Genomic DNA, 26,763 nt, shown 5'->3' on the forward strand with positions numbered 1-26,763 from the left:
GGCCACTAGCCAATTGGGAATGGCCACCAGCCAGCCAGGAATGGTCACCAGCCACTTGGGAATGGCCACCAGCCACTTGGGAATGGTCACCAGCCACGTGGGAATGGCCACCACCCAGGAATGGTCACCAGACACCTGGGAATGGCCACCAGCCAGCCACGGGCTCTGCTCTGCACAGGGATGGGGGAGCCTTGCCCAGCCAGGAAAACGCTGGAATTGCAGGGAATGCCAACAGGGAGCAGCCCTGGGATGCCAAGGGAGGAGCTGGGCTGCACCCACCCACGGCCGTGTCCAGGGGCTCCTGAGACACGGAGTTCATTCTTAATTTAAAGTAAAAATCTGTTTCGGATTTAAATGAAGAACGGAATTATTCCCATTCATTTGAAGGAAATGGTTTCAATTATTTAGTGTGCAGTTTACTCACACAGATAAAATATTGTTGTTTTAATCTGTTAGATTCACTGTGCTCAAAAAAGGGTATATTGGCAAAAAAAACCCAAACAAACAACAACAAAAAAAAAAAACCAAAAAAACAACCAAAAACTTGTGCCCAAAAGGGCAGCGGGAATGGCAGGGCTGGGCATTAATTAATTCGGGGAGGGCACTAATAATTCGGGCTGGGCATTAATTTGGGCTGGGGCACTAATAATTCGGGCTGGGCATTAATTAATTCGGGGGGGGGCACTAATAATTCGGGCTGGGCATTAATTAATTCCGCCTGAGCGAGGTGCCCGTTGCCATGGAGAGCGGCTGGGCTGGCGGCTCCTGTCCCCCAGCCCAGCCCTGCTCATCAATATTCAAATGTTTGGCCCCGCCCATCAATATTTAAATATTCAGCCCTGCTCATCAATATTCAAATATTCATCGCATCTCACGCGGGGTGGGCAGCGAGGAGGAGCCGCCCAACCCCGCTGCCACCTCTGGGGCAGGGGGCTTCCTGCACCCCCGGCCCGAGCTCTGGCTTTGCTAGGCTGGACACTGACCCTGCCCGGCTTTGTTAGGCTGGACAGTGACCCTGCCTGGCTTTGCTAGGCTGGACACTGACCCTGCCCGGCTTTGTTAGGCTGGACAGTGACCCTGCCCGGCTTTGCTAGGCTGGACACTGACCCTGCCCGGCTTTGTTAGGCTGGACACTGACCCTGCCTGGCTTTGCTAGGCTGGACACTGACCCTGCCCAGCTTTGGGAGGGGCAGGGACCTCCCCAAACCTCCAGGTTTATCCAACCCTTTATCCCCCCGGCTCCTCACCCAAGCCCCCGCGTTCTCCCAGCCCCAAAGCACACCAAACCCAGCCCGGGCAGGAACAGAACACAAACCCATCCCCTCCCCCAGCAGGGACCCCCTCCCCGTGTGCCCTGGCCCCCAAAAACACCTCGTGCCCCCCACAGCAGGAGTTCCCTCCCCAGGACCCCCCGAAACGGGCGCCTTTCCATCTGCAGAGGGATCTTTTGGAAGCCTGGCATCTGGCTGGGCTGGGCTGTTGGTGTTTTGGAGCCCTGAGCCAGCAGTTCCACCCACGTGGGGGTTTATTTTTCGCTTTCCCCGGGCCAATTATAGATTAATCACATTTTATCTCACGTCCTTTTCTCCCCCCACCCCCAGCAGGGGAGGTAAAAATTGGGAAAAAAAAAAAAAAAAAAAAAAAAAAAGGCAAGGAGCAGGTTGTTGATTGGCTGCTGTTTTTTTTGTTTGCTGGGCTCTTATCTGTGCACCTGAAGGTGGGGGAAGAGCCTGCCAGCAAAGGCAGGGGTTTTAAGCCTGGTTTTAAAAGGGAACAAAGCTCCTGTGATGGTTTTATCTCAGCCTGGGCTTGCCTGCCCTGCATCCAGCAGCTCCTGAGGCTGATAAGAACCTCACAAAAACAAAACAAAAAATGCAAAAAAAAAAAAAAAAAAAAAAACCCCAAAGTTGTCTGTGAAACCAGAGGAAAGGTGGGAGAGGCAAGAATGAAAATGCAAGTCTGCAGGAAATTCACCTTTTCCAGCCCTTCCCTGCTTGCAGCCAGGAAAATCCCTGGAAAAAGGGAGCATGAGGGGTTCCTACCCTCCCTCCTCACCCAAACCCTGCATCCCAGGAAAATCCCTGGAAAAAGGGAGCACTGAGGGGCTCCTGCCCTCCCTCCTCACCCAAATCCTGCATCCAGACAGGAAATTCCCTGGAAAAAGGGAGCACTGAGGGGCACTACCCTCCCTCCTCACCCAAATCCTGCATCCCAGGAAAATCCCTGGAAAAAGGGAGCACTGAGGGGCTCCTGCCCTCCCTCCTCACCCAAATCCTGCATCCCAGGAAAATCCATGGAAAAAGGGAGCACTGTCCTCCCTCCTCACCCAAATCCTGCATCCAGCCAGGAAAATCCCTGGAAAAAGGGAGCACTGCCCTCCCTCCTCACCCAAACCCGGCACCCCCAGCACTGCCAGGGCTCAGGGAGCAGCTGGGCTGGAAGGGACCCGAAATCCCCAGGGATCAGTGGGGTCAGGAGCCGTTTCCCTGAGGGACAGGCCAGCCCAGGAGAGGCTCCCGCTGTCCCCAGGCCCTTGGGGACAGGCCAGCCCAGGAGAGGCTCCCGCTGTCCCCAGGCCCGTGGGGACACTCTGCACTCACCATCCCGCGGCGGCGGCGGCGTCTGCGTGAAGTAACTGTTGGGTTTGTCTGCAAGGAAACAAAAACCACGGAGCTGTCACGGGTTCCTCGGGAACAGCCCTGCCCCCAGCCCGTTTTGGGGTGCTGTTTTATCCCTCCTCGAGCAGGTTTGGCTCCCAGGAGCTGCTGGAGGCAGGAGGGAGCGGCAGGAAGAGGAGGCAGCATCACCCAAACCCGGTTTGGGACAGCCCCAGGTACCAATGGAGCTGTCACGGGTTCCTCGGGCACAGCCCTGCCCCCAGCCCTTTTTGGGGTGCTGTTTTATCCCTCCCTGAGCAGGTTTGGCTCCCAGGAGCTGCTGGAGGCAGGAGGGAGCGGCAGGAACAGGAGGCAGCATCACCAAAATCCAGTTTGGGACAGTTCCAGGTACTGATGGAGCTGTCATAGGTTCCTCGGGCACAGCCCTGCCCCCAGCCCTTTTTGGGGTGCTGTTTTATCCCTCCCTGAGCAGGTTTGGCTCCCAGGAGGTCCCAGGATCACCCAAGCCCAGTCTGGGACAGCCCCAGGTACCACTGGAGCCTGGCGGGGCTGGGACCTGCCCCAGCCTGTCCTGCCCCATCTCCTGGGGGCTGTGAGGCCAATCCTGCTGTGGACCACCCCACACACACCTAGCCAGCAGGTTACCCCAGAGCAGGAATGCTGCAGCCCCCAAAAAGTGGGAGAAAGGGGCAGCAGAACTGCAAGCTGCCGTGGGTGTCACCAAAGAAGGGTCACCTGCCACCCCTCTGTGTTTGGGGACCCTGACTCAGCTCAGGGGAGCTGAGCTGAGCGCCCTCAAGCTCCAAAACCCCTCCCACGCTGCAGGGGAAACACCCAAAACCTGGGATTTGGGATGGGGCCGGGCTGTGGCAGAGATAACCCCACCCCAGCACGCTCCGTGGAGACATCCGAGGGTTTTCCAGGGTTTATCCCCGAGCTCAGCTCCCCCAGGAGGAGCTGCACACCCCAAAGCCAGGCTGGAGGATCTGCCTGCCCTCCCTGGGCTTTCCCCCATCTGGAGATGGGATGTTCCTTGGGAAGGGGAGCAGGAGCCGGGCAGAAATCCTGGATCCACAGCCAAGGGATCGACTCAGCTGCACCAGGGATCAGATTCACAGCCAGAGCTCAGGGATCCTCACATCCACCCAGGCATCTCCTGCCCTTCCCAAATCCTCACATCCACCCAGGCATCTCCTGCCCTTCCCAAATCCTCACATCCCTGGGATCATCACCTGCCCTTCCCAAATCCTCACATCCCCTGGATCATCACCTGCCCTTCCCAAATCCTCACATCCCCCGGATCATCACCTGCCCTTCCCAAATCCTCACATCCCCCCAATCATCACCTGCCCTTCCAAAGACTCACATCCCCCCAGGAATCTCCTGCCCTTCCAAATCCTCACATCCCCTGGATCATCACCTGCCCTTCCCAAAGCCTCACATCTACCAGATCATCACTCCCAGCAGCCCTTCCAAATCCTCACATCCCCCAGATCATCACCAGCCCTTCTCAAATCCTCACATCTCCACCCCTTCTCAAATCCCCCATTCCCAGATCCCCACCCGGATTTGGGATGCAGCCTGCCAGGAGCAGCAGCAGCAGCAGCAGCAGGTGGGAGCTGTCCTGGCCCACGCAGAGCCACCCTCACAGCTCTGCTCCCGCTTCCCTGCCAGGGAAAAGTGGGACAGGGAGCTGCCAACGCTGGGATTGTCCCCAAGGCGTGGGGCAGGGAGCTGCCAATCCCGGGATTGTCCCCAAGGCATGGGGCAGGGAGCTGCCAATCCCAGGATTGTCCCCAAGGCAGGAGCAGCTCCAGGATTGTCCCCAAAGTGTGGGGCAGGGAGCTGCCAATCCCAGGATTGTCTCCAAGGCAGGAGCAGCTCCAGGATTGTCCCCAAGGCATGGGGCAGGGAGCTGCCAATCCCAGGATTGTCCCCAAGGCATGGGGCAGGGAGCTGCTAATCCTGGGATTGCCCCTAAGGCAGGAGCAGCTCCAGGATTGTCCCCAAGGCATGGAGCAGGGAGCTGCCAACGCTGGGATTGTCCCCAAGGCATGGGGCAGGGAGCTGCCAACCCCAGGATTGTCCCCAAGGCATGGAGCAGGGAGCTGCCAACCCGGGGATTCTCCCCAAGGCATGGGGCAGGGAGCTGCGAATCCCAGGATTGTCCCCAAGGCAGCAGGGAGCTGCCAACCCCAGGATTGTCCCCAAGGCATGGAGCAGGGAGCTGCCAACCCGGGGATTCTCCCCAAGGCATGGGGCAGGGAGCTGCGAATCCCAGGATTGTCCCCAAGGCAGCAGGGAGCTGCCAACCCCAGGATTGTCCCCAAGGCATGGAGCAGGGAGCTGCCAACCCGGGGATTCTCCCCAAGGCATGGGGCAGGGAGCTGCGAATCCCAGGATTGTCCCCAAGGCAGGAGCAGCTCCGGGAGGAGCCGAGCTGTCCCCAGGAGCCCCCCTCGGCCAGCCTGCCCCTCTCGGGGACACCTACAGTTATTGAGGAAGAGCAGCACGGCGAATCCCAGCGTGGAGGTGGCCAGCAGGATGAGGCAGATGTTGCAGGGGATCATGAAGTAGCGCACCACCAGGGACACCTTGTGCTGGTACAGCCGGTCCCGCTCCAGGGCTCCCGGCGCCATGGGGTACTGGCACGCTGTCATGCTGGGCTGTCACACCCTGGAGGAGTCACCGCGAGGCTCACGTGGATGCCTTTCCTCTTATTTTGGTGATTTTGGCAGCCTAAGTTTTCCCAGAGGTTCCCATCTCGGCTGGCAGCAGGATGGGGGCACCTTCAGGACTCTGAGCCCGGCGATGCCATGGCAGAGGCGTGGCCTTGGGGACAGCTTGGGGACAGCTCCAGCCCGCTCCGGAGGCACAGGGACACTCAGCCAGCCCCTGAGGTGTCAATCCATGGGTGCCCCCAGAAAGCAAAGAGAAATCCCCAGAAAGCAAACCAAAATCCCAGGGCTCCGAATCCGTGGCTGAGCCCACCAGGACAAGGACACGCTGGGGTGGGAATGGTGGGAATGTCACAGCAGGAGCAGCGCAGGGACAGGGACAGTGCCAGCACAGGAGCACTGCCAGGCTCGGGAATAGTGCTGTCCTCTGGGATATCCTGTGAGATCCTCCGGGATATCTTCTGGGATCCTCCAGGATAATCTCTGAGAACCTCTGGGATATCTTCTGGGATCCTCCAGGATCACCACCGAGATCCTCCAGGATAACCTCTGAGATCCTCTGTGATAACCTCTGAGATTCTCCAGGATATCCTCTCAGATCCTCTGGGATCACCTCTCAAATCCTGTGGGATCACCTCTCAGATCCTGTGGGATCACCTCTCAAATCCTGTGGGATCACCTCTCAGATCCTGTGGGATCACCTCTCAGATCCTGGGGGATCACCTCTCAGATCCTGGGGGATCACCTCTCAAATCCTGTGGGATCACCTCTCAGATCCTGTGGGATATCCTCTCAGATCCTCTGGGATCACCTCTCAGATCCTGGGCGATCACCTCTCAGATCCTCTGGGATCACCTCTCAGATCCTGGGGGGTCACCTCTCAGATCCAGGCCGACCTCGCTCCGGGCACACGGAGCTCCCTCCGCTGTCCAGCGGCTCCTCCAGGACACGTCCGGCAGCCTCTGACCCTCCTCGCAGCCAGGAACGGCCAAAATTCCAGGAGAAACCCAAAATTCCGTGAGCAGCCAAGATTCTGGGAGAAACCCAAAATTCCGTGAGCAGCCAAATTTCCAGGAGCAGCCAAGATTCTGGGAGCAGCCCAAGGATTCCCGGAGAAGCCCAAAATTCCAGGATCAGCCCAAGGATTCCGGGAGCAGCCAAGAATTCCAGGATCAGCCCAAGGGCTGCGGGAGAAACCCAAAATTCCAGGAGCAGCCAAGATTCCGGGAGCAGCCCAAAGATTCCGGGATCAGCCCAAAATTCCGGGATCAGCCCAAGGATTCCGGGAGCAGTCCAAAATTCCAGGATCAGCCCAAAATTCCAGGATCAGCCCAAGGATTCCGGGATCAGCCCGAGGATTCCGGGAGCAGTCCAAAATTCCAGGATCAGCTCAAGGATTCCGGGAGCAGCCGGAGGATTCCGGGAGCAGCCCAAAATTCCAGGATCAGCCCAAGGATTCCAGGATCAGCCCAAGGGTTCCGGGAGCAGCCCAAAATTCCGGGATCAGCCCAAGGATTCCGGGAGCAGTCCAAAATTCCGGGATCAGCCCAAGGATTCCGGGAGCAGCCGGAGGATTCCGGGAGCAGCCCAAAATTCCAGGATCAGCCCAAGGATTCCGGGAGCAGCCCGAGGATTCAGGGATGCAGCTCAGCCCAAGGCAGACGCTCCCTCTCGCCCTCCGGGGCTCCTCTCAGCTCCATCCCCGCTCGCTCCCCGGGCGAGCCCGGCTCTCCAGCAGCCGGCCGCGGCTCGGGCCGGCGGGCAGGGCTCCGGGCAGGCTCCGGGCAGGCTCCGGGCAGGCTCTGGGCAGGCTCCGGGCAGGGCTCCGGGCAGGGCTCCGGGCAGGGCTCCGGGCAGGGCTCCGGGCAGGGCTCCGGGCAGGGCTCCGGGCAGGGCTCCGGGCAGGGCAGTGCCCGCCTCACGCCGCTCGGACATGCCGCTCCCTCCCGGCCGGAGCGCGGCTCCGCGCGGAGCCCGGCATGGAGCGGCGGGAGGGAGGGATGGAGGATGGATGGGAGGGATGGAGGATGGATGGGTGGGAGGGAGGGAGGTGGATCCCCAGTCGCGGTGGTCTCCGTGCGGGGAAGGGGCCGCGCAGCATCAGACAAGGGAGCGGCAGCGCGGAGCGAGCCCGGAGCTGCCCCCTCCCTCCCTGCAGCCCTCCCTGCCTCCTTCCCTCCTTCCCTCCCTCCCTCCGCCCGCCCCTCGGCCCGACCCCGGCGCGGGGGGGGGCTCGGCGAGCCCCTCCGAGCGCTCGGTGCCCAAGGATTGTCCCCAAGGCAGGAGCAGCTCCAGGACTGTCCCCAAGGCATGGGGCAGGAAGCTGCCAACCCCGGGATTGTCCCCAAGGCAGGAGCAGCTCCGGGAGGAGCCGAGCTGTCCCCAGGAGCCCCCCTCGGCCAGCCTGCCCCTCTCGGGGACACCTACAGTTATTGAGGAAGAGCAGCACGGCGAATCCCAGCGTGGAGGTGGCCAGCAGGATGAGGCAGATGTTGCAGGGGATCATGAAGTAGCGCACCACCAGGGACACCTTGTGCTGGTACAGCCGGTCCCGCTCCAGGGCTCCCGGCGCCATGGGGTACTGGCACGCTGTCATGCTGGGCTGTCACACCCTGGAGGAGTCACCGCGAGGCTCACGTGGATGCCTTTCCTCTTATTTTGGTGATTTTGGCAGCCTAAGTTTTCCCAGAGGTTCCCATCTCGGCTGGCAGCAGGATGGGGGCACCTTCAGGACTCTGAGCCCGGCGATGCCATGGCAGAGGCGTGGCCTTGGGGACAGCTTGGGGACAGCTCCAGCCCGCTCCGGAGGCACAGGGACACTCAGCCAGCCCCTGAGGTGTCAATCCATGGGTGCCCCCAGAAAGCAAAGAGAAATCCCCAGAAAGCAAACCAAAATCCCAGGGCTCCGAATCCGTGGCTGAGCCCACCAGGACAAGGACACGCTGGGGTGGGAATGGTGGGAATGTCACAGCAGGAGCAGCGCAGGGACAGGGACAGTGCCAGCACAGGAGCACTGCCAGGCTCGGGAATAGTGCTGTCCTCTGGGATATCCTGTGAGATCCTCCGGGATATCTTCTGGGATCCTCCAGGATAATCTCTGAGAACCTCTGGGATATCTTCTGGGATCCTCCAGGATAACCTCTGAGATCCTCTGTGATAACCTCTGAGATCCTCTGTGATAACCTCTGAGATTCTCCAGGATATCCTCTCAGATCCTCTGGGATCACCTCTCAAATCCTGTGGGATCACCTCTCAGATCCTGGGGGATCACCTCTCAGATCCTGGGGGATCACCTCTCAAATCCTGTGGGATCACCTCTCAGATCCTGTGGGATCACCTCTCAAATCCTGGGGGATCACCTCTCAGATCCAGGCCGGCCTCGCTCCGGGCACACGGAGCTCCCTCCGCTGTCCAGCGGCTCCTCCAGGACACGTCCGGCAGCCTCTGACCTTCCTCGCAGCCAGGAACGGCCAAAATTCCAGGAGAAACCCAAAATTCCGTGAGCAGCCAAGATTCTGGGAGAAACCCAAAATTCCGTGAGCAGCCAAATTTCCAGGAGCAGCCAAGATTCTGGGAGCAGCCCAAGGATTCCCGGAGAAGCCCAAAATTCCAGGATCAGCCCAAGGATTCCGGGAGCAGCCAAGAATTCCAGGATCAGCCCAAGGGCTGCGGGAGAAACCCAAAATTCCAGGAGCAGCCAAGATTCCGGGAGCAGCCCAAAGATTCCGGGATCAGCCCAAAATTCCGGGATCAGCCCAAGGATTCCGGGAGCAGCCCAAAATTCCAGGATCAGCCCAAGGGCTGCGGGAGAAACCCAAAATTCCAGGAGCAGCCAAGATTCCAGGATCAGCCCAAGGATTCCGGGATCAGCCCGAGGATTCCGGGAGCAGTCCAAAATTCCAGGATCAGCTCAAGGATTCCGGGAGCAGCCGGAGGATTCCGGGAGCAGCCCAAAATTCCAGGATCAGCCCAAGGATTCCAGGATCAGCCCGAGGATTCCGGGAGCAGCCCAAAATTCCAGGATCAGCCCAAGGATTCCGGGAGCAGCCCGAGGATTCAGGGATGCAGCTCAGCCCAAGGCAGACGCTCCCTCTCGCCCTCCGGGGCTCCTCTCAGCTCCATCCCCGCTCGCTCCCCGGGCGAGCCCGGCTCTCCAGCAGCCGGCCGCGGCTCGGGCCGGCGGGCAGGGCTCCGGGCAGGCTCCGGGCAGGGCAGTGCCCGCCTCACGCCGCTCGGACATGCCGCTCCCTCCCGGCCGGAGCGCGGCTCCGCGCGGAGCCCGGCATGGAGCGGCGGGAGGGAGGGATGGAGGATGGATGGGAGGGATGGAGGATGGATGGGTGGGAGGGAGGGAGGTGGATCCCCAGTCGCGGTGGTCTCCGTGCGGGGAAGGGGCCGCGCAGCATCAGACAAGGGAGCGGCAGCGCGGAGCGAGCCCCGGAGCTGCCCCCTCCCTCCCTGCAGCCCTCCCTGCCTCCTTCCCTCCTTCCCTCCCTCCCTCCGCCCGCCCCTCGGCCCGACCCCGGCGCGGGGGGGGGCTCGGCGAGCCCCTCCGAGCGCTCGGTGCCCAACAAAGGGGAGCGGGGGCGCAGGGGCGCGGCGCAGACAAAGAGCGGGGGCGGCGGGGGTCGCGCAGGAGCCGCTCCCACCCCGGGCAAGGCGTGGGCAGCGCAGAGAAGGGTGGGGAGACCCCCCCCAGGACCCCCCTGGATGAGCAGGGAGGGGTGGCAGGGGTGAGGGTGGTGGAGGAAGGCTCGCACCTCTGCCGAGAGACCCCCGGGGACGGCAGAGCCACGGGAACAGCAGGGGAAAACCCGGCTGGTGTTTTTTTAGGGTGTTATCGGCACGGAGCGGGCACAGCCTTGCTCAAAACCAGCCGGGAGGAAGGAGCAGGGATCGAACTGCTCCATCCCTGGCTTTTCCTGCTCCCCTGCTGCCCGCAGGGATGGGAAAGGTGCCACGGGCAGGGCTGGGTGAAGGTCCAACAATGGGCTGAGAGCGCTGCCGCAGCCCCGGGCAGGGATTGCTGCTGCCCCAAACACAAATCCGGGAGCTCCAGCTGGAGGCTCAGCCAGGACTGGCATTCCTGGCAAAACACAAGCAATTCCCTGCCACCGGAATGGCACTTTCAGGGCATCAGGATCATCCCTCAGCCAGCACAGCCGAGCTCTTCCTCACCAGGGAGGAAGCTCTGGAGGCTGCAGGAAAAACCCCTCAAGGGGAAGGTGCCGGGGTCACAGAGAACCTGGGCTGACCCCACAGCTGTGCCACGCCAGGGGCTGGCTTATCCCCCCAAAAAACGGGGCAGGAGGGTGCTGCAGAGGGGCTGGCAGCACCAGGAGGATCCTCCAACCCCTCCCAGGACAGATGGACACCGCGGGGGTGTGCGGAGGGGACAGGGAAGCTCCGGGCAGAGCAGCTGCTCCGAGCCCCGAGGGTTTCCCCGAGCTCAGCAGCAGCAGGGAGGGAGGGAAGCTCAGCTTCCCCTGCAGCCTCCAGGAGCTTCCCCTCTCCCTCCGGGGTGTCTGGGGCTTGTGGCTCCACCGAGGCAGCTGTGGGGGCTGCTCAGAATTCCTGCTTCCCGCAGCATTCCTGCTTCCCGCAGCATTCCTGCTTCCCGCTCCTCCAAAAAGCAACAGCTTGGGAGAAAAACCTTTGCCAGGGGGAGGTTCCCCTCCCAGCCCCTTCCAAGAATCCTTTCCCCCACCTTGGCAGTCCACCTGCAGCCCGAGGGACACAAAGATGAAAGAATCCTCCCACCCGCCCCTCCCGCGGGGACACGAGGGGGACACTGGGTGGTCTTTCAGCAGGGCACCCCTCCAGGAGCCTGCAGGTCCCCGTGGGGGACAGCCGCCCCCCAGGCACCCCACAAAGCCCCCCTGCTCCTCTCCGAGGGCTGGGAGCATCCCAAGGTGCAATTCCAAGGAGAAAAACTGAGGAAAAAGGGGGGGGGAAACCAAGTCACGTCCAGGAGATTGCTCCTCTGGAAACCTCCCTGCATCCTTCTGCTGCTCCTGCATGCTTCTCCTGTTCCTGCATCCTTCCCATCGCAGCTCCATCGTCCCCATCCCAGTTCCTCCATCCTTCCCATCCCAGTTCCTCCCCATTCCCATCCCAGCTCCATCTTTCCCATGACACAGGTGCCCAATTCCTGCCCGATGCCCCCACCCAGACCCTGCCCTGCTGTCACCACTGTGACCATCCCTGTCCCCTCCTGTCCCCCCTTGAGCAGGGTTTCAGAGCCAGACCAGCAATCCAGGATAAAGCCAGGCTCAGCTGTGAACAATTCCCAGAGGGAATCATCTTTGCACCTCCCCAGCAATCCAGGATAAGGCCAGGCTGGGCTGTGAACAATTCCCAGAGGGAATCATCTCTGCATCCTCCCCGTGCTGTTTTCACATGCAAATCACCCCTGTCCCTTTCTGTCCCCTCCAAGCCACTGCGGGGCCACTTTCAGGGGCAGCCTTTGGAGGCTGCAGCTCCAGCAGGGACAGGCTGGCTCCTCATCCTCTTGGGAAACCCAAACACTGCACCCCTTGTGGGATTTGGGATGGGACCTGGCAGCTCAGGATCCCTCTGCCCTGCTGTGACCCCACACAGTGTGGGGTGGCATTTTGGTCCAGCAGTGTCCCTGTCCCCAGAGCGATCCAGCTCACCGCCTCCTTGGTGACAGTGACAGCAGGGACACGCCATGTGCCACCTGCTCCTCGGGCAGCCAGGGACATCCAGCCCTTCCCTGGACACTTTGGGATGTGTCCTTGGGGAACGAGGGGCCAGGCAGGAGAACCCAGCAAGAGATGGCCGAGCAAAAAAGGCCAGGAAAGCAAAAAATAAAAAGGAAAAAAAAGAAAAAAAAAAGCCATAAAAGCCAAAATGACCATAAAAGCTAAAATAGCCATAGAAAAAAAAAAAAAAAAAAAAAAGGCCATAAAAGCAAAAAAAGGATATAAAAGCAAAAAAAAAAGGCCATAAAAGCCACCTTGGGCTCCAGGAGGGACAGCAGGGAGAGCCAACCCAGGTGTGCAGAGCCTGCCCAGGGCCTGATTTTTGTCTGTGGATGGAGCAGGGATGGATTCATCCATCACCCCCCTGCACCACAGCCTTCCTCCTCCTCCTCCTCCTGGCAGCAGCCAGGTGCCCCGGGGACAGCCAGCCCCAGCAGGGGACAGGAGCCACAAAGCCACCGTGGCTGCTGTGACAGAGGGACAAGGGACAGGTGGCCAAGGGAGCCCTCACACGGTGAAAATCCATCATTTCCCAGCCAATCCTCACCCCCCCGCCTGGAATTTCTCCTGGAAATTCTCTGTGCACCCAGGGCTCCGTGTGCCAGCCCAGAGCTGGTGGCATTGCTGGCTTCATTTCTGTCACAGAGGGTGGCAGGAGGGGCTGGGGACAGCGGGGAGGGGTCATCCCAAAATTCCTGCAGCGTGGAGCTCCACGGCAGCAGCACACACGCTTCCACCCTTGGGAAGCGACAGCACCAGCAGCAGCCTGAGCTTAAATTCCTCCCAAAATCCTGAGCTGCCGCTTTGGGGGGATGATTGACAGCTGTCAGTCACGCCCTCCTCGCCGAGCCGCAGCTCCTGCTGTTGCCAGGCTGATTCCCCACCTGGCTCGATTCCCGCTAATCCTGTTTGGCAGGGAGCTAATTGGGATTTATCTGACAGCGCCCGGAGCCCGCCGAGCTTCCTCCGCGACGAGGAAGAGGAGGAGGAGGAGGAGGAGGAGGAGGGAGCCTGCGAAAGGCGCTCGCTCCTTCTCCCTTTCCCCATCCCCTCCCGCAGTTTTCCCGGCTAATTACCGGCGAGAGGAGCGGGAAGAGGGTGGGATGGGGGGGGAAAGCGGGGATTTTAATTATTTCATTTAACACTTGGCAGGACCCAGCTTGACTCCCCGCTGAGCAGCGCCGGGAAATAAAGAGCTTTTAAAGGCTCTCGGCGGGAGAGGAGGGAGCGGGGCTGGGGTGGGGATCGGTAATTCACACCATTCCCAGGAAACATCCCCAAAACGCGTGCCCAATAAGCGCTGGATGGGCGCTGTCCCTTCTGAAAAAAAAAAAGGGGTTTTTCCCCACTGAAGAAATTTATCTAAGCAGATCCAACACCGCGCCACGCAGATGCGCTCAGGGGTGGAAAATCCCTGGGAAAAGGGGTGGAAAATCCCTGGGAAAAGGGATGGAAAGGCTCCAGAATGGAGCGGTGGGTCACACATCTGTGGCTGCAGGTCGCCTCTCCCAGCCCAGCAGAGCCTTCCCTGCTCTCCTGTCACTGCACTGTCCCCAGTGACCCCCCAAATCCCACCCAGGGGCGTTCTCACGGCTCTGCCTCGCCCCTAAATCCAGAAAAATCCAACCCAGGTTGGCACGCAGAGCTTGGAGGGTCTGGAAGGACAAAATGCTGTCGCGAAGGGAACCACCGGGAAGCACCTCCGAGCTAAAGTCGCGCAATTCCCGCAATTCCCGCTGATCCAAGGACTCGGAGCGTGCCAGCCCCCTCCCCAAGCCGAGCTCTGCCCCCGGACCCCGCTCCCGGCCGGAACCGCAGCTCCAGGGCTTGTCACAGCCCCGGCGGGCACCGCGGGAGAGGCGCTGGGGACAGCGGGGTGGGGAGGGGGACAGTCCCCCGAGGGTGTCCCCTGTCCCCAGCAGCAGCCAGGAGGGAGCAGGGCAGTGATGGGGACAAACCCCAGAGCGTGTCCCCTGTCCCTTGGCTGTCCGGAACAGCAGCCAGGACAGAGCAGGACACTGTTGGTGACACCCCCCGAGGGTGTCCCCTGTCCCCAACAGCAGCCAGGACAGAGCAGGACACTGTTGGTGACACCCCCCCAGGGTGTCCCCTGTCCGGAACAGCAGCCAGGACAGAGACACAGCAGGGCGGTGACAGAGACAAAGCCCCGAGGGTGTCCCCTGTCCCCTCTCCAGAAGAGAGACACAGCAGGGCAGTGCTGGTGACAACCCCAGTGTCCCCTGTCCCTAACAGCAGCCAGGACAGAGCAGGGCAATGCTGGTGACAGCCCACCCAAAGTGTGTCCCCTGTCCCCTCTCCAGAACAGAGACACAGCAGGGCGGTGTTGGTGACACCCCCCGAGGGTGTCCCCTGTCCCCTCTCCAGAACAGAGACACAGCAGAGCACTGCTGGTGACATCCCTCGAGGGTGTCCCTTGTCCCCAATAGCAGCCAGGACGGAGCAGGGCAGTGCTGGTGACAGCCCAAAGTGTGTCCCCTGTCCCCTCTCCAGAACAAAGACACAGTAGGCCAGTGATGGTGACATCCCCCAAGGTATCCCCTGTCCCCTCTCCAGAACAGAGACACAGCAGGGCGGTACGGGTGACATCCCCGCGGTGTCCCCTGTCCCTAACAGCAGCCAGGACAGAGCAGGGTAGTGCTGGTGACAACCCCAGTGTCCCCTGTCCCCAGCAGCAGCCAGGACGGAGCAGGGCGGTGCTGGTGACATCCCCGCGGTGTCCCCTGTCCCCCGCGATGCCCGGGCCGCTCCCGGTCCCGGCGGGGGCAGCGCAGCCGAGGCGGCCCCGCCGTTCCCGGGCTCGCACCGCCACCTGCCGCCCGTGCCGAGCCTCTCCCGGGCCGGGAACCGCGCCGAGCCCCGCGCCGAGCGGCTCCAGAACCCGCACGGCAGGAGGGGACAACCGGGGACAACCGGGGGAACAACCAAGGGGACAACCGGGGGACAACCAAGGGTACAACCAAGGGGACAACTGGGGGACAACAGGGGACAAACGGGGGACAATCAAGGGGACAACCGGGAGACAACCAAGGGGACAACCGGGGAACAACCAAGGGGACAACCAAGGGGACAACCGGGAGACAACAGGGGACAAACTGGGGACAATCAAGGGGACAACCAAGGGGACAACCGGGACCTTTCCAACAAGATTCTCATCTCTTCCCTCGAACACGACCACGCACCATCGCACCCAGAGGGGCTGCAGGGGGCACAGCCAGGACATTCCCAACAATCCAGACGCTTTTCCAGCTGCCCAGCAGCTCCGGGAGAGCCGGGAGCAGCCAGCCCAGCCCAGCCCAGCCCGGCCCAGCCCGGCCCGGCCCAGCTCCTGTCCCTGCAGCCACCGCAGGGATATCCCTGGCAGCCGGGCAGGGCAGGGTTCTGCCCCCGGGAAGCACACGGGATTCCCGGGATCCGCGGGGAGCAGCAGCCAGCAGAGGATGCTGTGGGCTTGGAAAAGTTCCCCGTGCTCCTCCCGCAGCCGCCAGCCCCGGGTTTGGTGTCCCCGTGTCCCCTGGGACAGATCCCTCGGGGAGCAGCAGGGCCCAGCCCATGGACAGGGAGGAAATCCGGCTTTATCCACAGCTGGGGCCGGGTCAATCCCCTCAGCTGAGCTGGCACAGCCTTGTGCCACCCCACACCGCCCCAAAAAGTGACCCTAAAAGTCCTGGGGTGAGCAGAGAAGTGAAAGAGGAGCAGCTCCAGCCCCAAATCCGGGGCACCCCTGGTTCAATCCCTTCTCAGCTCCTCTGGCACCTGAGGGCAGAGCTGGCACAGCTTTGTCCCTCCTCAAATCACCCCAAAAAGCTGCTCTGGGGTTGGCAGTGAACCTGAAAGTCTTGGGGTGAGCACAGGAGCTCGAGAGTGGGAAGAAGAGCCCCAACCCCAAATCTGGGGCAATTCTGGTTCAATCCCTTCTCCTCAGCTCCTCTGGCACCCGAGGGCAGAGCTGGCACAGCTTTGTGCCACCCCACCCCAAAAAGTGATCCTAAAAGTCCTGGGGTGAGCAGAGAAGTGAAAGAGGAGCAGCTCCAGCCCCAAATCCAGGGCAATCCTGGTTTAGTCCTTGGAAGGGGCTGAACGGGCTGAGCTTATTGCAAAAATGCCAATTCTTCCTCAATTAAGCCTCATTTCGGGGGCTCATTCCCACCCCCACTCCAAGTTTGGGTTTAACCAGGTCTGAGTGGCACCAGGAGCTCCCAAATCCGCAGGGAACGGGAACAGCCGGGTCCTGCTGATCCCAAAGATCCCAAAAATGCCAATTCTTCCTCAATTAAGCCTCATTTCGGGGGCTCATTCCCACCCCCACTCCAAGTTTGGGTTTAACCAGGTCTGAGTGGCACCAGGAGCTCCCAAATCCGCAGGGAACGGGAACAGCCGGGTCCTGCTGATCCCAAAGATCCCAGCAAATCCTGCCCGGAAAAACCAGGGGGAAACAGCCCCAGGAGAGCAAAACAGAGCCCAGCACAGCACAAAGGCCAGCAGGAGCACCCAGCAGTGACTCCTGACCATCCACGCTGGATTTGATCCTCAGGATCTGATCCACGAGGAGCAGATCCTGGGGAATGTCCCAGGCACAGCCAAACGCTCAGAACTTCCACGAATTCCCTAAAATCCCGTGGATTTTCTGCTCCAAGGGACGATTTTTCTGAAAGCAGGCAAGGCTCAGGAGCTGCACCTGGAGCTGGCAGGGCTTCAGGTGCTCCCCTGTCCCATCCCAGAGGGCCAGGAGCGCTTTGGGGGCAGAGGAGAGCGGAGCAGGGCAGGGAAGGAGGTCCCACAGGGACCAGAGGAGCTGCAGGGTTAACAGCTGAGCATTCCCTCAGGGAATGGGGAACTCCTGGGACTCCTGGAATCCCTGTGGAAGCAGGAGCTGTCACCCAGCCAGGGAAACTCCCGGGGTGAAACCCAACCCTTGGCCCCTCTCTTCTATTCAGGGATGGGGACCTTAAATCCCACCCCGTTCCCTGGGGGTGCCGCTCTCCCAGGCTGGCCTTGGGCACTGCCAGCAGCCAGGGCTGCTCTGGGAAAGCATTTAGCCCCAGGGGACACCAGGGACACAAGAGGGGACACAGCAGGGCTGGCTGCTGTGGGTTTTGGGGACATTTCCCCTGACAAGGAGGAATTGCCCTCAGGGGACACCAGGGACACAGGGAGTGACATAAAAGGACTGGCTGCTGAGGATTTTAGGGACATCACACCTGACAGGGAGGGGCTGCCCCCAGGGGTGTGGTGGCATCCCAGGGGACACCAGGGACACAAGGAGGGGACACAGCAGGGCTGGCTGCTGGGGATTTTGGGGACATTTCCCCTGACAAGGAGGAGCTGCCCCCAGGGGACACCAGAGACACAAGAGGGGACACAGCAGGGCTGGCTGCTGTGGGTTTTGGGGACATTTTCCCTGACAAGGAGGAATTGCCCTCAGGGGACACCAGGGACACAAGGAGGGGACACAGCAGGGTTGGCTGCTGTGGGTTTTGGGGACATTACCCCTGACAAGGAGGAATTGCCCCCAGGGGACACCAGGGAGGGGACACAGCAGGGTTGGCTGCTGGGGATTTTGGGGACATTTCCCCTGACAAGGAGGAATTGCCCTCAGGGGACACCAGGGACACAAGGAGGGGACACAGCAGGGTTGGCTGCTGTGGATTTTGGGGACATTTCCCCTGACAAGGAGGAGCTGCCCCCAGGGGACACCAGGGACACAAGGAGGGGCACAAAAGGGGTGGATATTGGGGATTTTGGGGACATTTCCCCTGACAAGGAGGAATTGCCCCCAGGGGATAACCAGGGACACCAGGGAGGGGACAGTAGGGCTGGCTGCTGTGGGTTTTGGGGACATTTCCCCTGACAAGGAGGAGCTGCCCCCAGGGGACACCAGGGACACAAGGAGGGGCACAAAAGGGCTGGCTGTTAGGGATTTTGGGGACATTACCCCTGACAAGGAGGAATTGCCCCCAGGGGACACCAGGGAGGGGACACAGCAGGGTTGGCTGCTGGGGATTTTGGGGACATTTCCCCTGACAAGGAGGAATTGCTCCCAGGGGACACCAGGGACACAAGAGGGGACAGCAGGGCTGGCTGCTGTGGGTTTTGGGGACATTACCCCTACCAGGGAGGAGCTGCCCCCAGGGGACACCAGGGACACAAGAGGGGACACAGCAGGGCTGGCTGCTGTGGGTTTTGGGGACATTGCTGTTTGCTGGGGGGTGTCAGCTGTGACTGTCACCTCAGGGACAGTGGCACAGAGGCCGGTGCCACATCAGGGCCCTGCTCCCGGAGCTCGTCACCCCTGGGCCTGGCACGGCAGCTGCTGCCACCACCCCTGGCACTCCCTGGTGTCCCCTGGCACGCCACCACACCCCTGAAGGCAGCCCGGATGTGCCTGGGACAAGTGACACGGGACAAGTGACACAAGACAAGTGACACGTGCCCGAGGCCAGCAGGGAGGAGCTGTGCCAGGGGGACACAGCTCCATTCCTTGGCATTCCCAAACGTCCCCAGGCATGTCCCACCGGGCCGTGGTGGCCCCAGGGCTCGGAGCTGGGTGACAAAGTGTCAGAGCCACCTCCCAGCCTGAGAAACCGGGAATCTGCTGTCCCCAGGATCCGGGGAAATCCAGGACAGGGAGGAGGTGGAGCTGCCTGGCCCAGGGAATTCCGGCAGGGAATGGGAACTGCGGATCTGAGCAGCAGGAGGGGATGGGAGGGCCAAACCCCAAAGCTGCCAGGGGGGAGAGCATGGGAATGAGGGGAAACAGGGAAAAAAGGGTCGGGGTGCTCTGGGAGAGCATGGGAATGATGGAAAACAGGGAAAAGGGTGCTCTGGGAGAGCACGGGAATGAGGGGAAACAGGGAAAAAAGAGTCGGGGTGCTCAGGGAGAGCATGGGAATGAGGGGAAACAGGGAAAAAAGGGTCGGGGTGCTCTGGGAGAGCTGCTGGAGCTGCTTTAGGGGTGGGGAATGTGATCCCACAAGGGTTAAAGGGGCCTTGGATGCCCCTGGGCCACGCTGGACACTTGGCCACGAGCCAAGGGTCACTCACGGGGACTCCAGACCACTTGGAGTGCTCAGAGACATCCACCCACGGCTCTGGATGGACATCCCAGCCCCTTCCCACACAATCCCTGTCCTCTCCATGACCCCCTGTCCCTCAGGAGACCCCACAGCCAGACTGGACACTGACCCCATGGAGCCTCAGGCCAAGGATGACTCCAGAGCTCTCCAGTGCTCAGCCACATCCACCCACGGCTCTGGATGGACATCCCAGCCCCTTCCCACACAATTCCTGTCCATCCTGCAGATCCCTGTCCCTCAGGAGACCCCACAGCCAGACTGGACACTGACCCCATGGAGCCTCAGGCCAAGGATGACTCCTGGGTGACTCCTGGAGATTCCAGAGCTCTCCTGTGCTCACCACATCCACCCACGGCTCCAGACAGACATCCAGCCCCTTCCCACACAATTCCTGTCCTCTCCATGGCCCCCCATCCTTTGGGACACTCCACAGCCAGACTGGACACTTGGCCACGAGCCAAGGGTCACTCACAGGGACTCCAGAGCTCTCCACATCCACCCACGGCTCCAGACAGACATCCAGCCCCTTCCCACACAATTCCCACCCATGCCACAGCCCCCCCAGCCCAGCAGGGCTCACACGTCCCCCTCTGATTTCCAGAACAAAAGTGCAACTGAGCCCAGCCCGACCCTCCTTTCAACTCCTGCAAATCTCCCCCTGGCTTTGATTTTCCCCTTCACGGAGCTGAACACCCAGGAGAGAGGGAGAGAAGTTTGTTTTAGCCCAGATTAAACAAAACAAAACCCGAAAGGAGAGCGGGAGGCTCCGTTCCAAGGTCAGTGGGAATTTTCCCCGGGGCAGGAGGAGCAGGGAATACTCCTGGGGAACGAAGCAGGATGGTGCTGGGGACAAAGCCGCCCTTCCCCGCCTGTCCCTTCCCTCCTGAGGCACCCAGGACGTGCCTTTGAGTCACTGGCACTGCTGGGAAGCCACGTGTGGCCTGGCCAAGCCACCCTGGAGCTGCTCCTGACTCACCGGCAGGGTTTGGTGACGGGGCAAAGCTCAGCCGGGCACGGTGCTCCCGGGAAAATGGAGATCCCAGCCTGGAAAAAAGGCTTTAACCCACACAGGGGCAGGGCAGGGGGTGCTTTTCCCAATATCCCGAGGAAGGGAAGCTGCTGCCTTCCAGGGAATGGGATGGGGGTGGGTGTTGGGCACCTGGGAGTGCCCAGAACTGGGACGAGGGGCTGGGAAAAGTCGGGATAGGCACTGGCACACCCTGGCCACCCAAGCTAGAAATTTCCAAATTTTGCTGGATTTCTCCAAAACTGAAGTGGCCAGAATCTAGGTCCCTGCACATCCTGAGAGCCCTAATCGCCAGCTTTCATCTGATACCCAGAGCCTGGGCAAAGGACTTCTTTTTCCCCTGGAAAATAGCCTCTCTTTGCGGCCACTTGCCCTGGCCCACCCTGGCCACCCAAACTAGAAATTTCCAAATTTGGCTGTATTTCTCCAAAACTGAAGTGGCCAGAATCTAGGTCCCAGCAATTTCATCTCATAATCCCTCGGAGGGTTTCTCCTTTTTCCTCGCTCCCGGGCAAGGAATTGAGGGATTTTCTCAAGTCTGGGGCACGCTTTTGTTAATTACACACTAATTAGGCACGTTACAGCACATCAGCACCAAAGGCCCGCCCCGCCTCCCTGCAGAGCCGAGATTTTGGGATGGGGAGATGGGATGGGAGCTCGGGAGCATCCCCAGAGCCTCGCTGGGAAGGAGGGAGAGGAAAAGGCCGGGACTGCCCCACCTTCCTCCCTTCCCCAGCTCTGCAAGTCCCCGAAAGGCCGCCAGGATTGAAACCAGATGTGTAGGAAGTGTCTCATTAGCAGTAATTGCTTCGAGAGGATTTGAGGTTTCCCCTCTCTGCCACCACCACCAAAAACACTCGGAAGGAGCCGCCGTGGGTCCGGGACAAGGGGAAAAAACAACCCCTCAAGGCAGAGTTTGTGCTGCACAAACGTTTGGGATCAAGGCAGGGAAAGTTTGTTCAGCCGGGGCTGGCAGCAGGCTGAGGGATCTGAAACCATCCCGGCAGATTAAGCTGGAAAAACTCCGCCTAAATCCCACTTTCCTGCCTCACCGCGGCCAAATGAGTCGTGAAATGGGCTCACAGCTGAGAAACCTGGCACCCTCCCGGCTTCCAGGGGGGAAAACAGGCACGGGACACTCCAGCAGCTCCTTCCCCAAAACCTGGGACACTCCAGGAGCTCCTTCCCCAAAACCTGGGACACTCCAGCAACTCCTTCCCCAGAACCTGGGACACTCCAGCAGCTCCTTCCCCAAAACCTGGGACACTCCAGGAGCTCCTTCCCCACTGCTGGGACACTCCAGGAGCTCCTGCCCCAAAACCTGGAACACTCCAGGAGCTCCTTCCCCAAAACCTGGGACACTCCAGGAGCTCCTTCCCGAGAACCTGGGACACTCCAGGAGCTCCTTCCCCAGAACCTGGGACACTCCAGGAGCTCAGGGCACTCCTGATGTGGCAGCAGCTCCAGGTGTCCCTGGCCCATCCCTGGCTTCCAAGGTTTTCCTTGGGTTTCCGGGCTGGACCCAAGAACTCAGAGCAGGCAGGTCCTGGCAGGGAACAGGCTCAGAGCAGGGAGACCCAAAGCAGGGCAGGATTCGGCGTTTCCTGGCTCTGGGTGGGATCCAAGTCCTTCCCAAGGCCCCGTGGCACCCAGAGCCAGCCTCCCCCTGTGCTGCACAAGTTTCCCACGCCAGGTGAGATGTTCCACCTGCTCCCTAAATCACCTCTTTGTTCTCAGGCTCAGTTCCCACTCCTTCACATGAAACCACCACAGAATTCCCAGTTTAAGGCACGGATCTCTCCACAATTCTCCCCCACCAGCGCTGGATTTGATCCCTCCTCCGGGAGCAGAGCAGAGCCACCCTGCTGTCCCCAGGCTGGGCTGTCCCCAGCCCTGCTGAGGGGACCAGGGGGTGATCACAGACAGAAAATCCCAAAAAACAGCTCCCTGCATCCCAAACCCTGCTGCAGGGACAGCACCGAGCCGGGGGGGGGGGGGGGGACACAAAGCTGCACCAGCCTTTTGTCACCGTCACTTTGTCACTTTGTCACTTTGTCACAACACCCCTGTCCCCAGCGCCACTCCAAGCCCAGGACAGGACCCCAGAGCCGGGCAGGGCACAGTGCCAGCTGTGGGGGCCCCATTTCCTCCCACAGCCCTGGGGACAAAGGCGCCTTTGCTGGGGACAAGGCGCCTGTCACCCCCCGGGTGGGGACAGAGCCGTGGCGGCTCAAAGGAGGAGCTGCAGCCGCTGGATTTTCGGGGGGAGCAGCACAACCGGGGCCTGCAGAGCTGGGGGGCTGCTGGGGCTGCTCCTCCAGTGTCCCCTGTCCCTGTCCCCAGAGCTGGGGGGCTCCTGGGGCTGCTCCTCCAGTGTCCCCTGTCCCTGTCCCCAGAGCTGGGGGACTTCCAGGGCTCCTCCTCGGGTGTCCCCCGTCCCTGTCCCCAGAGCTGGGGGCTGCTGGGTCTGCTCCTCCAGTGTCCCCTGTCCCTGTCCCCAGAGCTGGGGGGCTGCTGGAGCTCCTCTTTGGGTGTCCCCTGTGCCTGTCCCCAGAGCTGTGGGGCTGCTGGGGCTCCTCCTGGTGTGTCCCCTGTGCCTGTCCCCAGCGCAGCCCCCGGCGCTGGCAGCACAAAGGGCGCTTCTGTGGGAGCCTGGCTCTGTTTTCTGGGCAGGCAGCCAGGGCTGGCAGCTCCCAGCAGCAGCAATCAAAGCCCCGTTTGTGCTGCCGAGCCCCCCGAGCAGCGCTGGGGCACCCGGGCGGGGAGGCAAGGCCACAGCAGCCTGCTGGGGACAGCCACAGCCCCGCTCACAGATGGGGACACGGGACAGCGGCCAGCCCTGGCCAGGAGAAGCTGTGCCACGGGCAGGGCCGGGCTCCAGGATCCTGAGAAACCCTTCCCTTCCCAGGGCAGGAGGTGGGAATGGATCCCTGCTCCACCATTCCAGCACAGGGACCCCAAAATCCCTCCTGGATCAGCTCCCCCAGGGGATTCTGAGCCCACATTCCCAGCCCAGATCCTAAAGAGACAGAGCGATGGGCTCCAGGATCCTGAGAAACCCTTCCCTTCCCAGGACAGGAACTGAGAATGGATCCCTGCTCCACTATTCCAGCATGGAGACCCTAAAATCCCTCCTGGATCAGCTCCCCCAGGGGATTCTGAACCCACATTCCCAGCCCAGATCCTAAAGAGACAGAGCCATGGGCTCCAGGATCCCGACAAAGCCTTGCCTTCCCAGGGCAGGAGGTGGGAATGGATCCAGGATGGATCCCTGCTCCACCATTCCAACATAAGGACCCCAAAATCCCTCCTGGATCAGCTCCCCCAGGGGATTGTGAGCCCACATTCCCAGCCTGGATCCCACAGGCTGGTTATCCCACAGGGACAGAACTGTGGGCTTCAGGAAACCCTTCCCTTCCCGGGGCAGGAGGTGGGAATGGATCCCTGCTCCACCATTCCAGCGTGGGGATCCCCCAAATCCCTCCTGGATCTGCTCCCCCAGAAGATTCTGAGCCCACATTCCCAGCCTGGATCCCACAGCCTGGGGCTCAGGTGTGAGGTTATCCCACAGGCTCCACCATTCCAACATAAGGACCGCAAAATCCCTCCTGGATCAGCTCCCCCAGGGGATTGTGAGCCCACATTCCCAGCCTGGATCCCACAGGCTGGTTATCCCACAGGGACAGAACTGTGGGCTTCAGGATCCATAAAAACCTTTCCCTTCCTGGGGCAGGAACTGGGAATGGATCCAGGATGGATCCCTGCTCCACCATTCCAACATAAGGACCCCCAAATCTCTCCTGGATCAGCTCCCCCAGGGAATTGTGAGCCCACATTCCCAGCCCGGATCCCACAGCGACAGAGCTGTGGGCTCCAGGATCCCAAAAACCCCTTCCCTTCCCAGGTCAGGAACTGGGAATGACGTCCCAGGCCAGGATTCATCCCTGCCCCCACCATTCCAGCACAGAGACCCCCAAATCCCTCCCTGTGATGCCAAAACTGACAGAATTCCACCAGGAATTCTGAGCCCCCACTCCCATCACGGACCCGGCCCCTTTGCCCCGCTCCAGGCAGTGCATCCCAGCTTCCCAAATTCCCTCCTCCCCAGCAGCAGAGCCTTTCCAATGTCCCCATTTCCCTGCAGTGTCCCCAAATGCAAATCCCCTCCAGGAATCCCAGTGGCCTCTCCTTTTCCTTTGCTCCTTTCTCTGCTTTAAAGTCGCTTTTCCGCCGTCCTGAATAATTGACGGGGACATGAAAATTTAAACTCTTTCAAGATTCCATTAAAATTCATTCCCTTTCCCTTTGGAGAATTGCCACTGCCAGAGTCCCATGCAGGGCAGCTGCCTCCTTTCCCAGGATTTACCTCCAGAGCAAATTCTCTTGGAGTTTTTTCATGGAGACCCCGAAACAGCATCCTGCATCCCTCTCCTTCAGCCTGCTCATCCCATCCCCTCCTGGTTCCTGCAGCAATCCTGCAGCTCTGCCTCCTCCAGCCCACTGAGCATCCAGCATTTCCCAGCATCCCAGCATTCCCAGGATGATGGGATCCAGCATTTCCCAGCTCCCCAGCATTCCCAGGATAATGGGATCCAGCATTTCCCAGCATCCCAGGACAATGGGATCCAGCATTTCCCAGGATCCCTGCATTCCCAGGACAATGGATCCATCATTTCCCAGCTCCCCTGCATTCCCAGGATGATGGATCCAGCATTTCCCTGCACCCCTGCATTCCCAGGATGATGGATCCAGCATTTCCCTGCACCCCTGCATTCCCAGGATGATGGGATCCAGCATTTCCCAGCATTCCCAGGATGATGGGATCCTGCATTTCCCAGCATCCCAGGACAATGGAATCCATAATTTCCCAGCATCCCAGCATTCCCAGGATAATGGGATCCAGCATTTCCCAGCATTCCCAGGATGATGGATCCAGCATTTCCCTGCACCCCTGCATTCCCAGGATGATGGGATCCATCATTTCCCAGCATCCCAGCATTCCCAAAACAATGGGATCCTGGTCTGATCCAGGGCTGCAGCCCCTCATCCCCCTCCTCAGAGGAATTCTGGGGTGGGATTCCCAAAATCCCTCATCCCCAGCCATTCCTGTTTCACATCCCATCTTCCCTGACCCTGAGGAATAACTGAGGAATAACCTCAGGAATAACCAAGGAACAACTGAGGAATAACCTTAGGAATAATTCCAGGAATAACTGAGGAATAACCTCAGGAATAACCAAGGAACAACTGTGGAATAACCTTAGGAATAATCCCAGGAATAATCCCAGGAATAACCTTAGGAATAATCCCTATTCCTTAGGAATAACCTTAGGAACAATCTCAGGAATAACTGAGGAATAACCTAAAGAATAACTGAGGAATAACTTCAGGAATAACCTCAGGAATAATCTCGGGAATAATCTCAGGAATAACCTGAGGAATAACTGAGGAATAACCTAAGGAATGACCTAAGGAATGACCTAAGGAAACCATCATAAAGCATAAAAAAACCCACCCAATAAAAAATAAAGGCCAGAGCTGCTTTTAGTGCTCCTAAAAAGGCACCAAACCCTTTTCTGGGAGCACCCTCTGCTTCCCAGCTGCTTCCCAGCCTCTTCCCAGCCCTCCAGAGGCTCAGGTTTCCCAGGGAACCTGGAGTTAATTAACTGTCACACCCTTGGGCAAAGCCCTCCCAATTTACCCCACTTGACCAAGTGACCCCGAGGATTTGGAGCAGGCTCCATAAATCCCAAAGCCACGTGGGGTTTGTTTTCCAGGAGGGAATTATCAGGGAATGCTGGGCGGGGAGTTCACACCTCCCTTTCCAGCACAAGGGGATTCCATCCTCATGATTCCCTTTTGCCAGGGAATTTTTTATCCACGCTCCTCTAAGGAGGAGAGAGGGGTTTTATCCTGCTCCCTCCTGCCCAGGGGAGCTCCAAGGAGCAGGCAGATCCAAGGAATCCCACCACACAACCTCAGGAACCGCACAAACCATCCTTGTGTGGCTTCTCCTGCCCCACTTTCCATCCCAAAGAAGAGAGGAATGATGTTCTTACCTGATGAATAATCCACAAAGCACCAGGGACGGGGCAGCACATGGAAAAAAAACCACAGAAAACAGCTGGATCAGACCAGGGAAAATCCTGCTCAGGAAAAGGGCCCAGCCCTGCTCCTGCCTGGGCAGCCCAGGGTGGTTCTGCTGGGCATGGACAGGAGCTGGACCCTCGCCCCAAAATTCTGCAGCCCCCTCCCTCTAGAGCAGAGATTTCCCCCCCAAAAAAGGTGCAGCACCTCAGGGAAGAGGTTCCCCCCAAAAAAGCTCCGGCCCACCCTGCAGAAATTCCCCCCAAAAAGCTGCAGCCCCCAGAGATTTACCCCAAAAGCTGCAGCCTTATAGATCAGGGGGTCACCCAATACATTTGCAGCCCCCCCAAGGCACAGATTCACCCCAAAAATCCTGCATTTTCCCCCAGAGATTCACCCAAAAAAAACTGCAATTCCCCCCAGACATTCACCCCAAAAAATCTGAAATTCCCCCCAGAGATTCACTCCAAAAGCCCTGCAATTCCCCCCAGAGATTCACCCCCAAAAACTGCAGCCCCCAGAGCAGGGGGTCAC

General features: G+C 60.1%; 1 protein-coding gene across 1 annotated transcript in view; it reads right to left on the reverse strand.

Annotated features, from left to right (window-relative positions):
- AGRN (agrin) overlaps positions 1 to 26,763 on the reverse strand; it is a 104,326-nt gene that overhangs the window by 60,404 nt on the left and 17,159 nt on the right. Inside the window, exon 3 of the mRNA XM_041419850.1 lies at positions 2,601 to 2,648. Within this exon, the coding sequence (XP_041275784.1) occupies positions 2,601 to 2,648 (48 nt within the window). The remainder of the gene's footprint in view (positions 1 to 2,600; positions 2,649 to 26,763) is intronic.

The sequence above is a fragment of the Onychostruthus taczanowskii genome, unplaced genomic scaffold (genome assembly GCF_017590055.1).
Source record: "Onychostruthus taczanowskii isolate IOZ18803 unplaced genomic scaffold, ASM1759005v1 scaffold61, whole genome shotgun sequence".
Classification (NCBI taxonomy): Eukaryota; Metazoa; Chordata; class Aves; order Passeriformes; family Passeridae; genus Onychostruthus; species Onychostruthus taczanowskii.